This window comes from Symsagittifera roscoffensis, unplaced genomic scaffold (genome assembly GCF_963678635.1).
Source record: "Symsagittifera roscoffensis unplaced genomic scaffold, txSymRosc1.1 SCAFFOLD_63, whole genome shotgun sequence".
Taxonomy (NCBI): domain Eukaryota; kingdom Metazoa; phylum Xenacoelomorpha; order Acoela; family Convolutidae; genus Symsagittifera; species Symsagittifera roscoffensis.
This window is the reverse complement of record NW_026971067.1, coordinates 94,591-109,375: the sequence shown is the minus strand read 5'-3', so window position 1 is coordinate 109,375 and position 14,785 is coordinate 94,591. Positions and strand designations below refer to the sequence as shown.

The following is a 14,785-nucleotide window of genomic DNA, read 5'->3' as shown; positions in this document are numbered from 1 at the left end:
AGGTTCTCTCTGAGTTACAAGAGCTTTAATTTATTGAAAACTACATTCCTAAGGCTGAATCCATTTTTGATATTTTCAAAACTGATTTATGTGTTTTTCAGACATCCATTCTTTTTCTGTATTTGAAGATCGTGATTTGATGTGTTTATAAACTGAGTTGAATGCAAGCTTGAAAATAAACCAAAAACCAAATTACCAAAAAAGAAAAATGATTGAGAGTGAAAACTTTTTTTCACAAAATCGATTAGAAAACAGAGTCGCGATTAGTAAAGTTTTTATTTCTATGGAACTCTTGACCGAAAAACTAACTGACCTGTTTTCGTTGTTGAAAAAACATGAACTTTTGAATTTCTAACAAAAAAATTAGATGGCCTATTAAAATTCTTTGGGACTCAAGAAATTTTTGTGAATTTTTCGATCAATTTATCCCAATGTGAGAAAACTGGAGCAACAAGTGAACTTTTTATTGCACTGTAGAAGTCGATCACGTTTTTGCGCAATTTTCATTTTGGTAAATGATGAGAATAGTTTTCTTTTTTCAATGAAAGAGTTCGAAATTAACTTGGAAAGAAATCAAAAGTCCACCAGCAAAAGATCAAATTTGAACATGAACAACTTTAAGAGATTTTTTTTCTGGAAATACCCCCGCAAAGAAAAAACAACACATTCTGTATAAACGTATTCACTGCGTTCACCGACACTTATAAACTTCAAAACTACTGAAATTGATTGTTTCAGGAATGTGGTACGCCATCATGGAGTTCATTGCTTGGGTGTCAGTAGTTGTGAATGCTGCGGTCATTTCATTCACGAGCTCGTTCGGCAAAGACGAAACCCTCGAGAACCAGCTCAAAATATTTTTGAGTCAGTCACATCAAGCCATATGATTCAAAAGAAAGTGTAAAAATGAATTTTACTGGTTACGCAAACTGATAGCTGGCAAAATAGTGAATAAAATCTACAGGAAAGGTAAGGATAGCCAACAGAAGATTGAAAAAAAGGTGAAAAAGTAAACCAAAAAATCAACTCGAATTGTTCAAAAATTTATATCACGTGAGATTCTCCTGAGTTTCAAGAACTTCGTAATTGGCGTTTTTGTCTTATAACTTGTTCCTGAAAAACAAGCAAAAAGAATCGACAAGAACTATCTATCAACTGAAAATCACTTCGTTCTTTTACACTTAAAACCGAACACAATCAAAAGAATTTATCGCATTAAGTTTTTAAAAGTTTTATTCATTAATTGGAAAATTAATAGCTTTGATCAATTATTGGATAAGGGTTATCACGGCATCAAACGAAAAACTTATGAAGAGAATGTATATAATGCACGTACTTCCGACTGCCAGTTCAGATTTTTTTTAAGCTTTTTTACAAAATCTGTTTTTGGAACGATTCAAACAAAAATTATCATACCAATATAAAAATGTCTGGAAAAAAAAGACGTTTAGTTAAGTGCACGAAAAATTGGTAACGTATTGAATCATATCGCACGTTCGTTTGAATTAGTCTTCGAACATATTTGCTTCGTGGTCAAATTCCTGCTCGCCTACATGATACCCGACACTCCTAGTCACGTGCTACTCGCGATACGAAAGGAAAACTACGAAGTCCAAAAACGGCTGGAAGAAGCGGCTAAAAAAGGAGACAAATTGAAGAGTACAATTAAGTACAAGAGTGTAAGAGAGAACTTAGAAGGGACACCTTACAAGAAACTAACCAGGAATTTGAAACGAAGGGATAATAAAAGACAACAGGAATCTTACAGACAGGGTTCGACCGGGAAAAGTAGCCCAAATTACGAAAGATGAATGTTTAAATAAACTAATTCGGCGATTAGTTTTGGGCTCAAAGATTAAGTTTTGAAAATTAATGTTTTGGACTTAATTTGCAGCAACTTAATCAAAAGTCACAAAACTTCGAACAAAGTTGGGTTATGTTACTTGTCTATTAATCGAAGATATTGCTGATAATTGAGAATGATATTAGGTTTCCGTTATTTAATTAAAATAATTAATCTAAGAATTTTCTGGACCCATGATGTGACATATACCGATCAATAAGTTGATCTCTTCTTTTACTTAAAGAGCCCAAAAACATATTCATTTTGAGCAGTGTAAGCTTAAGTCAATTCTTCTTCGCCTTATAATCTGTGTGTTGCAAATAATTGAAAAATCAATTTCTTCCCTATTTCTGAAAACAAAGTTGCTAAACAATCTAATTTCTTGTGAAAGAATATTTTGATATCAAAGTTAGTAAAATTCAATCAATTGTTAAATTTAGGGCAACATAATACAACAAAACACGATGAGTTTTTAATTTATTGATTTTCAATTTGTTGATGTATGTCAATTCCATAACTTCAAAAAAATGGCTTCAAGTTGTCAAAAAGCCAGCAGCTTTTAAAATACTCATCGGGCTAGCTGTTGTATCATAATAACCTCATTTCAGACCTGCAGTTGAATACAATGTAAATTAGATGCAAATCATCTCACAATTTTAAATTTCAAAATAAATTTAATATTCAATCATTCCATTTTAAGAAAAGAACCTCTATTTTGATTTAAATTCAAATATTTTGAAACTCAATTGACAAAAATTAGGCTCAGTTTTCAAAAAAAAGTTTTGACACATTTATTAAGAAAAAACTGATGGAAAAACTCAAGCATTAGAAGAATACAGAAAAAATGGGGGAACTCTTCAACTATACTCCTCTATGCTACCTAGTAACGAACATTCACCCCTATAGAGCACTAGTTCACCAGTTGAAAATATGCAAAACTTTGACCTGAAAACCAAGTTCATCCCCCTTGCAATAGGAGAGGAGGAAGTTGAACAAAAGGAAAATCAGAATTAAGCATATTCATTTTTTGTACAAAAACTCATTGCTTCACTGATCTCACATACAACATTAACCGGATTTTGTTAACTACCCCCTTTGCAAAAGGGGGAAATCGTTGCAAGGTACAAAATTCGTATATGCTCTCAATTCTTTTTAGTATGGGGGAAACTCCTTTAGTAGGGGGGTTACGAGGTACCATAGGAAGAAAAAGTAAGCAATTTCCCATTAACCTCCCCTAGCATAGTTAGAACTCAGCTTTTTTTATCATTTATCATTTTTAGAATTAAAATTAAGTTAAGCGCAATTAGAACATAATTAGATTCCAAATTAAGTTTTTTTCAAGTACCAGTTCCAGGAAAAAGGTTTCCGCTTCCATTAACCTGATCGCTAGCTCAGCTATTTATTTTCATTTGCATTTGAGACCATTAGTTTAGAATTATTAACATTAACAAAAAGATAAAATTATATTCAGAATTGTAAGTTTCACTTTCATTGTAACCTAGATTAGAATCAACAATCTAAGTTTATCAGTTTAATCAAGCTTCGTAGTTTAACTGTTTTACTATCATTCTCATTGCCTCAAAGCTCTCATTTCATCTCTGCTAATTGAAGCCATAACATGATTAGCAACCAGGTGTTTGAACTTATCTTCTCTAATGGCAATGAACATGTCTTTGACTGATTGTTTGTCTTCTTTTAGCTTCCAATAGTCGACAGCAAATTTAGGCGCCGGTGTGTTGCTCCAATCGGAAATAGAGCTGTTCGGCTTTGTGATTTCTTTTAAGCACCTACAATATAGATAATACTGATTGGTTAAAATTATTGTATAATAAATCAATTATTGACACAGAGGCAAGGCTGCGCATCGCAAACACTTGCGAGAACACGACAAAAAGCAGCTCTACTTAGTGCACGAAGAAAAGTAGAAATAAACCTCGATTTAGTAAAAATCCGGCTAAGAATCGAATTCGATCCGCGACCTAGAGATTACGAGTCTCCCGCACTAACAACTCAGCTACGAACGCTTAATAATTCATAAACACTAGCCACAAATTAAGCAGAGAACACATGCTATGAAATTTTCACAGCTACAGATCGTGATTATAGCAAAAGTGCCACCAAATAAGTGAACACTTATTTGCGAGTAAGGCTAGAAAAAAGAAGGTTCGTACTGATACTAACCCTCTCTAGTCTTATTAGTAAAACTATTTACTTCAGAGGTTGGCAATATCCTTTTCGTTTAACGAACTTGAAACGAAGTTATTTAAAATAAAACTGAAAAAAGCTTAATAAAGCTAAAATAAAAATTATAGCTAGTCTAAAAAGCAGTTTTCTGACCACCATTTAAGCTTAAATGAGCTTAACGATAAACTCCACCGACTGCCTCCTCAGCTTGGACCCATTTAAAGTAATTAATAAACTTTATTAATAATTAATAATAAAATAATTAATAAAAAATTTAAAGTGATTATTGTTACCCTTTTGTAAAATATTTCATATCGACTTATCTCGAATTTCAATTTACTGTGTTTATAACTTTTGGTTTCTCAGTTACTTCTGGAATTCGTCATTTTTTCCCATTTCCAATAGGAAGAAAAGATAAAATTTTAGTTTTCATACAGGCCCAGAGATGACAATACATAAAATAGAATTCACTCAATGGCTACCTGAGTAACACGTAATCAGAAGCGAACTCAAAAATCAAATTGATAATATTTTAAAATATAAATATAATCTAAGGGGGGGGGGGTAATCTTACTTTTGAAACTCTAATATTCAGGTCGATGCTAACTACTTCATGGTTACGATTGCATAAGATGAAAAAAATGCGCATCGAAAACTAGCAATTAGAATCAGAGCCTCCCAAGAGGGCTCCCGACAGCATGCAGCAATAAACTTACAAATTTTAGTAGCTCTTATTTTGAAACAGAATCGGAGATTCAATTAAACTGCTAGAGGCGTTTAACTTTAGGGTTAAAAAAGATTACTTTGAAAAACTGAAGTCAATTGGGAAAAAAAAAACTTGTCTTTGAATTTGTCGACAAAAAGTTGGTCATAATAATCCAATAATTTTGTCATAGGTATCACAATAACAGTAAAAAATTTCTTCAAGTTAACGCATCTATTAAGACGGACCAGTTTGCCAACTGTGTCAATCATTAAATTGTCAGAAAAGCGTTCAGTTCAAGAAAAAACTATTCTTCTGATGTACCCCTTGGACAAAAAAGAAGCATACAGCACATGTTCACTGACTATATTCCTCAGCTATGAAAATTTTTCTTTTAGAAAGTTTCCAAACAATCTTAAATAACTTGTTAACACGGTCTACGAAAAATGATCCAAGGGAAACCAAAAACTATAGATCAAAAATCATTACATCGTCAAGAGAAATTTGGAAAAAAAAAGATAACAAGAAAACCGAACAAATAGGATCGAACATTTTTCATTTTTCGGGAAAAAAATAGGCTAAAGCTCATTGAACTTGAGAAACAATTTCATTGACTATTTTTTGAAAAAAAACCTAATTTCAAACTGGATCAATGGGTAATTTTTTATTTCGCTGGGAAATCTAAAAACTTAAATCCACTTTTGAAACTAGAATTCGTTGACGTTTTTTCACGCCATTCGCACTTTTGTAATCTGAAAGCGCAGTTTACTTTATTTTTAGAATTCATAAAAGCGTAAAATGTATGAACGCACAAAAGTTGTAAAAGCACTTCGCTCTTTAACGCTTAAAAACTATGTTAATAATGAACAGATATCAGTTGAAGGATAATCTTGAGCATAAAAAACTTTGGACTTCGAAAATCAACTTCAGCTATAGAAGCTTTTATCTAAAGTATCGAATCCTTTCGATGAATAACTGATGAGAAAAACATGTTGATCGTTCCTTTTTTTGATCATAGCACTTGACTCCGCCACAATGAATTAACAAAAAAAAATAATCAAACTGCTAATTATTCCTATAAGTTCCACGTTGGACAGTCCTAACACCACTCAAACAAAAGATCTGAATCAGCAATTAAGAAACTCCGAAGTTGTCAAATGCGCTGATGCTACGATGCCTTTCGTCGAACAACAAAATCGGTGAGCATCGGCTTTATTGCTAATTTCTGTCAAGAAACATCCAATCACCTTGTAAACACTACATTGCAAGCTAGTGAATAGAAAATCAGACGGAAACCAAAATATGGAAAAAAAATCAGTGACAAAAATTAGGGAAAACTTCAGCAACAAAAGTTTCAGAGACACAATCCCCATCGTTTGAAAAGCCAAAAGATATTTGGAAGTGATAATTGACTTTTAATTTTTTCCAAAATTTTCACATTTAAAGCCCTTTGAATTTTATCTTGCTTTCCTTGCATTCGATCAACAGCAAAAAACATCAATAGCAAATAAAAAATAACAGTCAATCTTCATTCTCTTTCAATTACAGTACCACGAGAACTCCGCTATCAATTACGGTACTTACAAGTTTATTTCCGCTTTCTGAGTTGGAGAGCATTATTTGCCTTTCATTTAGTAAATGAAATTGAACTGCACTTCAAAAGTCGCCCCACAAAAAATTCTAAAGTCAACCCACAAAAATCCATCTTTGGCGTGATCGCACTTTGAAACTTACTACTGAAAAAAAATACAAAAGCACGCACATGTAAGTTTTGCTTATTAGCGTCAGCTTCACGGAGAAATCAATTATTTTACGAAGTTGCATATTAAAAAGTAGGATTGCAATAGCCTAGAGGAGCCAAACGTTCTAAGAAACAATACTTTAGGGTCATGACTTTGCGTGTAACTAAATTTGGGCGTATCTGCTTATGCAGAAAAGCTTACAGCAACTCGTTCTACATACTGAAACCAACGTATAACCGTTAACAGTGGAGTTCCACAGGGCTCAATTCTCGCTCCTCTTCTCTTTTTCGTATTCATTAACGAAATGCCCAGTGTCTGTAAAGCCTCCACGCCTTTACTAGCTGCGGATGATGCAACATTTATCTTCAATCCAAACGACCGAATTAAAGACCTACAACCCGATTTGAATACCAAAGGTCAGTCTCTAATAGAATGCCATTCAACGTTCCCAAATGCAGTCACCTGAGTTTGAATAACAGATCAATTATCAATTCATTTTAATGGAGATGGTATTCCTCGAACTTTCGCCCAAAAGCATCTCGGAAAAGTTAATTTGGTTGCCACATATCAAAAACTCTGTAATAACCACGAAGAAAGCTTTAGCTGTTCTTTACATGCTAAAGAGGAATTCTTCTGGTCTTCTGCCCTTTCCGAAGCTCAACCTTTGCAAGCGCATGGTATTACCCAATCTTATCTTTGCCTCTCCTGTGTCTTCCGTGAATATTACAGTCAAACGTTTACAGGAGAGTGTACAGAAGAAATTCTGCAAATGGTCTTTAGGCAATGAAATATCTTCAAGAATTCGTTACTCAAATTAAATATTCTGCCAATACCATAGTATCTACAATTAGTGGATCTACTGAGTTTGTCGAAGTTTCATATAACTTTGATAGTTCAGATAAAATTCTATCGACAACTTTTACCTATCCTACCCATTCTGCCCTGTTTCAGTCACAAAGACCACGAAGAAAACTGGCTGAACAGAATTTTTGGAATAGAACTCTCCGAGTCGCGAACCTGTGTCCGATCAATCTCAAAAACAAGCTAGCACAAAGAAAAACCTGCTAACCTGGATATGGGATTACTTTCACATGCAATTTAAAGAGGAGATTATCTGTTCATTGCAACTTTACTAGGACCGCATAAAATGTAGACTTCTTTTAAACATCTGACTTACTCACTGTATGGGGCAACCCCTTGCGTTTTCGCAGAATTCAATAATAATCTCAGATTTGGGAGGGTAATTTTCGAAGGAAGTCAAAAATCGAAATTTTGACTTTTCCGAGAGTCATTACTTTTTGCGTAAAAGCATTTAGGCTCAACCAATTATGCGGGGAGCTTTTCAAATCTTGTTCTACCCAATGAAATCAAAAACTCAGTTTGGGAGGGTAGTTTTTGAGCAAAGTCAATAGTTGCAAAAAACCGGTCAAAAATTCGAAAACTTGATTTTTCCAAATTTTTGACCGGAACTGACAGACAAAGGAATTGACAAAGTTACTTGTTCCGGCGTTGAAAAACAGTGATATCAGTTGTAATGACTCAGGCTTGAAAGATTTTGGGAGCTTAAGCTAAATTGGACAAAACATTGAGTCAACAAACTGCTAATGAGAATCATGTCAATGGATCGGAGCAGTATTTTTTCCGAACTAATTGCTGAAACAATTCTTTTGTTGGCTTTTTTTGATCATCAGCGCGATATCATTCATGAAAACCGTTAAACTTAGTTATGATATACTGGATAATTTAAGCCTTCCAAACAAGATGTCAAAAATTTTAGCCCAGCTAAGCCATTCCAAATAGTTTCATTTAGCATGTGTCAAAGTTTTAACCCTGTATCTTAAATAGTTGCAGAGAAAACGACAAAAATGTGTAAATCGTTCATTTGCTCTTTGAAATCAAAAAGTTGCAACTTCCACTGTCCCGTGACTGTAGCTCCCTCAAACACTGCATCATGCGTGGCAAAGTCTAATGAAATAAGGGATAGAAAACACATATATTGAATACAGATCATGCGCCTTTTATGGGATTACGTGTGAATGGACTACTCGACCGTTCAAAAAAATGCAAATTCATTCACGGTTAAAAAAACACTTACATGTCGTACACGTCTATCGCATCCTCCATCATATATGCAAGTGTTCTGTGGCCCAACCTCGGCGCAGGAAAAAGAAGCAGCGTGCACATAAATAAGTCAATTGTCTGAGCTAGTGTTGTCGTCAATCGGTAAAATATGTTTGGGTTTTTCATCTCTAGTAGGGTAACAAACGAGAGTCGAGCATTATCAGCATGGGTAAGATACTGTGAAACAACTCCTAAATCACGCCCTGGATTCATGACAGATTTCGTGTGATAAACCATAGCACCCATCAGAAGCGGATTAGCCAGAAACATTTCTGTTAAAACCAGCTTACTCATCCAAACATCTTTGCTTTTCTCATCCTTCTCAAATCCGGACATTTTGTCGACAAGATAAATCCAGCCATTTATAATAGCTTTGGCAGATTGCTCAGCATAACCTGCAGGCTCGATAGCTAAATTGCCCTTCAAAGATTTCAAAACGGATTTTGGATCAATTGAATAAAAGTTATTTACCGACTGATGTGGTTTCGATAAATAAGAGTATTCCTTCCCGTCCAAATAGGCCATTTTCTCAGCTTGAACTAATTCTTTAAGATTACTTTGAGGCAACAGAAAATTTCGTTCTGACGAAAAACTACTGAACTTCAGTGTGTGCTGGATACTCCGGACACCAGTAGAAACTTTGGATCGACAGGAGTGAAACATAGCCCTACCTAAAGATTGTCAATACCTTACAGAGTTGAAACAATCAAGCGCAAACTTTTGTATTCAGATCAAACTCTTGCCAAGTTACGACCCAATGAAAACTTTAACTTATTAGACAAATTACATAGGATTGAAAGCTGCTTAAATATCAATATCACATTTTAAAAATGGTCAATTACAATGGGCCATTGCGTCATGCGACGTTGCGTCCGCAGGTTATATAGGGCCATACCAACGTTATATGAATACATCGGCAAAAATTCATCAATAAATCATGTCGATTTTAAAGCAGCCAGGGAATTGTCAATAAAATCTGCCCTCCTCGAGAATATAGAGTTGCAGAAAGTTCGGAGAGACAGAATTTATTAAAAGAGCAACTGTCTATGTCTAGGAACTTAAAACGGAACTTAAAACTGAAATAAACATAACGTTGAAAAATCATAAAGCAGGGTATCGATCAAAACTTAAAATCACGGCGGTCAATTGCATCTGAAACAGCGAATAGCAAACTTTGAAACAGGAAAAATACTGCTCAGGGAGGCTAATGTTTTTCTGCGATTAGTTTCCAAATTTTGAATGATTTGATCATCTTCTTATTTCCGTTTTCTTTTTTTGGGGGCGTCCTTATCATTTTTTTGTTGAAAATAACTTCGATTTTTTTTAACTTAAGTTGCTAACTATTTTAAGGTAAAATTGGATGTTCATCGGAGTATTCATAACCAATAATTTACAGATGGCGAACCTGCTAAATTACAAGTTCTCAACTCTTGGATGCTTTTATGAGAAAAATTCAAAAATCAGGAAAAGTCCACCGACTTCTACATACAAAATTCGAAATAATAATAAATTTTCATTCCGATTCATCACATCAGCTGAATGTAAAAAAGAAAATCATAATTTAAATTGTCAAAGGGCACCAGGTCCATCCAAAATTCCAGCCTGGGCACTGAAGGATGGCTGCAATGAAATATACACACATCTGACATTTCTGTACAATGAGTTTTTGAAAAACAAGACATATCCTTGCAAGCTCAAAAAAGCAATTGTCACACCAATATACAAAAACGAAGATCCAGAACTGCCAGAAAATTATAGGCCTATCTCTATAACTGGGGCTCTTTCAAAAGTTTTTGAAAAATTGTTATATAAACAAATTGTAACATTCGCCCGGAAGATACATATCGACGGATGACAAAACTAAGTCTTAGGACGACTGGCTAGCGTCTAAACAGAGCTTTGCATGTTTTTCACCGTCTCTACCAAGCCAGTACTTTTCGGTGGTCTTTCTTACATCGGGTCGACAAAAACGTTACTGTTCTCCGGCTTCGACCAGAACGCTCAAATTAACTGAATTACATGCAAAAATAGTGAGCTCATGGCTGGGTCTCAGTATCCCCAGACCACGAGGTCACTCCTAAAAACAGGGCTACTATTTATTATATTACTATTGTTTTTGTTCAGTAGATAAAAATCATCATCATCATCGAAGATGGATCAACCCTTTCCCCCAACTCTTAGCACCTCATCCTTGTCAAAACTAATCCAAATATCAATTAAATTCAAGTCAGGACATGACAGGATGCTAAAAGTTCATATGAGTCAATAAAAGTTTTCCGTCCCGAGACCCTTCCGGATTCTTGAATCCGGTGAATCAAGCTCCTTAAGTTCGATTTCACGACAACACGGAAGGCTGGTTTCTTACCCTTCACCGTTGTTCGCAACGGCCTTGCAACTATTGTAGCAGCACAATAGTTGCAACTCGGAACGTTCTCTGCACTCTGCTGCTGTTTTTCTTCAATTTCGACTTCTTCAATTTCAATAAAGTTGTCCTCGTCAGCGCAACTAACGTTGTTGTTCTGTTTTTTCACTCGTTTTTGTTAAAAATGGCCGTTTCAGCATTTCTCAGAAATGTGACGTCATCATTCGAATTTTTGAAATTTTAAAATACTAGAATATTCCAGCCTTCACCGTTTGGCTAAACGTTCCAATAACGCCCTTAGTTCATAAAAACCACCAATCCGGAAGGCTTACTGCTAAAATTCCGAATTCTGCAGAGATTGCATTTTTCACATTCTGGTCGAATGTCACATACTCCCCGGACAGTCCGGTCAATGTCCTCATTGAATCGCACAATATTCGTGAAATGGTTACAGTGTCATCGAACAGAATTTACAAAATGCACGAAATTACTTTTATCCACGTCACATCGACTCACTGCAGAATATAAATGGCATCATACTACATCACTATAGCCTTCAAATTCTCTCATTAACCTGCACTCTGAGGATATGACTCAAGATAAAACATTTTTTCTGACTTCCAGTGTCAATGTCCCGATTGAAACTTTTTCTCTTAGATTTAAAAAGGTGTTGGCTTGCAGGACAGTCCTGCCAACCAACAAGCTAAAATTTTCCTACTATGCTCCTTCCCTTCGGAAATCTTGCTTGTTTATTGTCCTGAATATTAAAACTAAGAAACTTTGTGGTTAGAAAGAACAATGCAACAATCTCCCTCTTCGAGAGATTACTCAAGCCTTCCACATCACCACAAAGTGATCAGTCTTCCTAAGTGATTAAAAACAATCATGCAGGCTGGAATATTTAAATATACTCTTCCCTCAAGCCTTTCTAAATAAATAATGAGTGAGTGTCTCTAAAGCCACTTTAACTAAAATAAAAATGCAAATTTATAAATGCAACAATTTCAAAACTCAACTAAATGTTTCAGTTTTCAATTACAACTTGGTTGCTTGGTTTCTCACTTGAGTTTTTCACACACATAAAACAATTCTGAGTTTTAACTTTTCTTCATCATCCCTTTGTTCTCTTCTTTTTTCGTCGTTTAGAAGTTCTAAAACTTCTAAATTCTTCTAATTTTCTTTCTTGCTGCCTCTTGTTTTCTCGAACATTCGTCAATGCTCCATTTCCTCTTCCTGTGACACTGACTCCGCACTTTCGGTTTCCGTGTCTTGTAGCACGTCATTGACTATCCTGACGCTGTTGGAAGCCGTCCTCCAACACTTCTGCTCTTCCACCCTCTGCTTACAGCAAGGTAGGGGATCCACGTTTGATTCTCTGTTTCTACAGAAGCTGTTGTGGAGACACAACGTCACGTTTCTCTCCAAATCTTCTTTCAGCATCTCTGCCTTCTCATTTCCACTACGCTCGCTGGTCCTGGAAATTCTTTTCACAGCGGTGGTCACTGCATTCCGATGGGTCACGAAAGCTCGCTTGAAAGCTCCTGCCCCAATGTCCAGCTGATATTCACTGTATACTCTGCCAGGCTTCGACATATGCTTTTTCGCATACTCGTACAACCATGCAGTCATGTTAGCTCTGAACCATGGCATCAATCGTTTTCTTGCCCATATCTTCTTCACTTCCATCGGAATGTTTAGAACTTTGCACATTGTCTCAAAAATATCTAAGTCTTTTAGACAATCTAATTTCCGCAATTGATCTCTCGTCGGTGCCTCCTGTCTATTATTTTCTCTCACATGAGCTTCCAGCCATCGTATTGCCATCATAACTCCCACTATCACTATTGTTACGGGCTGTGATGAATCTGGTAAACCCATGGAGAGCAGCTCTCCAGAGTCCCAGATCAACATCAGATTACTACGCTTGGGATACCACCAGGTCTGCAGCAAGCAGTGGCAAGGAAACTCATCATGCGTCAACATGATGCTCCTCCAATTACGTTTTCCCGAAGCTTCCAGCAATGGTTCCACTTCCATCATCACTCGGTGGATTTCATCATTCTCATCTACTGCATTGTAATCTGTGACAGTTGATCCTCCCTGTTTCTGTTTTTCGAAGTCACTGAAATTCCCGCTCACATATCCCATGAACTTCTTTCCTAGTATTGACTCCAACTCTTCTTTGGTTCTCTCTGGAATTGCTGAGAACATCTTACATAGTAACTCGTAAGACTTTTCAGACATCCTCGCTAATCTCACACACTTCGGCACTGAGAAGGCTTGATCCACAATCGTTCTTGTACTCTTTACGTCCACAGCTACGAAATGTACAGGATATCTGCTCTTGCACATTGGAGCCAACGTTGAGCCCACCAAATATCGTGCTCCTGATGGTCTACAATAAGTTTCGCTGTGTCTGATGTTCATCTCTGTCTCGATTGCTTCCCTCCATTTTCCTATATACTTCTGCTCAGTCTGCAGAACTCCTGGGAATACTTCTACGCTGATGGCTGTGACCATCTCATGTTTCTGTTCTAGATTCAATAGTGACTCTAAGGAACCAAACATGCTGTAGAATCCTAGTGCTGTCACTAGATTCACATCGGTTCCTCCATGGCAATCTGCTATCAGTTCCGTTTCCGTTCTTGCTTTCATCACTACATTTCCAAACAATACTGTCAACTGCTTAAGTTGTTTCTCCAGGGTTTTCACACAGTCTAGACTTCCACAAACGTGACCCTCTAGTCCACAGACTCCCGCCAGACAGCTACCAGGTTTGACCCAGTCTTCTGGTCCCCAGCCAGGCAACTCCACTTTATCTTCTCCGTTGCTCTTAGAGGCTGTTATCATCACATTATATATGATGTTGAGGTCACGCAGGTTACAGTCTGCATTCAGTTCCCTCTGTATGTCTTGTGTCGCCCGTAATATTGAGTCAGCGTTGGGACTAGGACACCATGATGGCCTCATAAATTCCCACACTGCCATCAAGCTCGTTCTCAGTAACTCATCTGAGAATCCCAACCCAAACTCCACTCTCTTGTCGGATTTTGGTACTGAAGGTGCAGTCACCTCTTCTTCCAAGACCAGTCCCAATTTGGCCTGTGGATTGTTGACGCTTTTAATCGTTACAATTCTGGACGTCCAGAATCTTAGTAACACCGCCTGCTCATAATCAAAGAAGCAATCACGTATGTCTTCACTCAGGAAAGGATTGTACGCTATCCCTAAGATCCCAGATACATAGCTATATGACTTCTTCTTGATCGGTCCACAGTATTCACTGGACTTCGGCAATGCTCCCATAGATTCTTTAGTGAGTCTCAGCTCCTTGTTTGAGAATCTCCTGATCTCATCTATCTTTTTCATGGGCTCCAATTCTTCAGGTTCTTTCAAGTTCACCCTCATCGGTTTACTTTGCTGCATGTCCAGCAGTGCTAGCAAGAACAAGGCTTTCGTTCGCTCATCGCCTTCCCTCAACATTTTAACACAAGTGTTTAATGCAGGTACTGAAATCTGCTCTATCAGGAATCGAATGAAACAGAGAGCATCTCTCCGCTTCGCACACGCTACTGCTGCTCCCTCCTGGACTATGAGATCCCTCAGATTCGTCATAAGGAACACCTTTTCTTCTTTTGACCTTTTTCTTTCCTCAGAGTCATATTCTTAGCGAGTCAGTCCCATCATACACCAGGCGAACCTGAGTTGTAACTCTGTCCTTACGTAAGGTACTGCCACGAGAGCATGTATTCTTGGCGTAGTCCTCATTTCTTCCTCGAAATACCTCAACACTACTGCTTTCCATGGAAGGCTCACTAACTGCTCGATCG

The 14,785-nt window shown here is 36.7% G+C and overlaps 1 protein-coding gene across 1 annotated transcript in view; it reads left to right on the top strand.

Annotated features, from left to right (window-relative positions):
* The window catches only part of LOC134856142 (anoctamin-7-like), a 29,651-nt gene extending 27,339 nt beyond the window's left edge, over positions 1-2,312 (top strand). Inside the window, exons 8-9 of the mRNA XM_063872506.1 lie at positions 739-864; positions 1,510-2,312. Of these exons, the coding sequence (XP_063728576.1) occupies positions 739-864; positions 1,510-1,811 (428 nt within the window). The 3' untranslated portion in view covers positions 1,812-2,312. The remainder of the gene's footprint in view (positions 1-738; positions 865-1,509) is intronic.
* Positions 2,313-14,785: the final 12,473 nt, after the last annotated feature.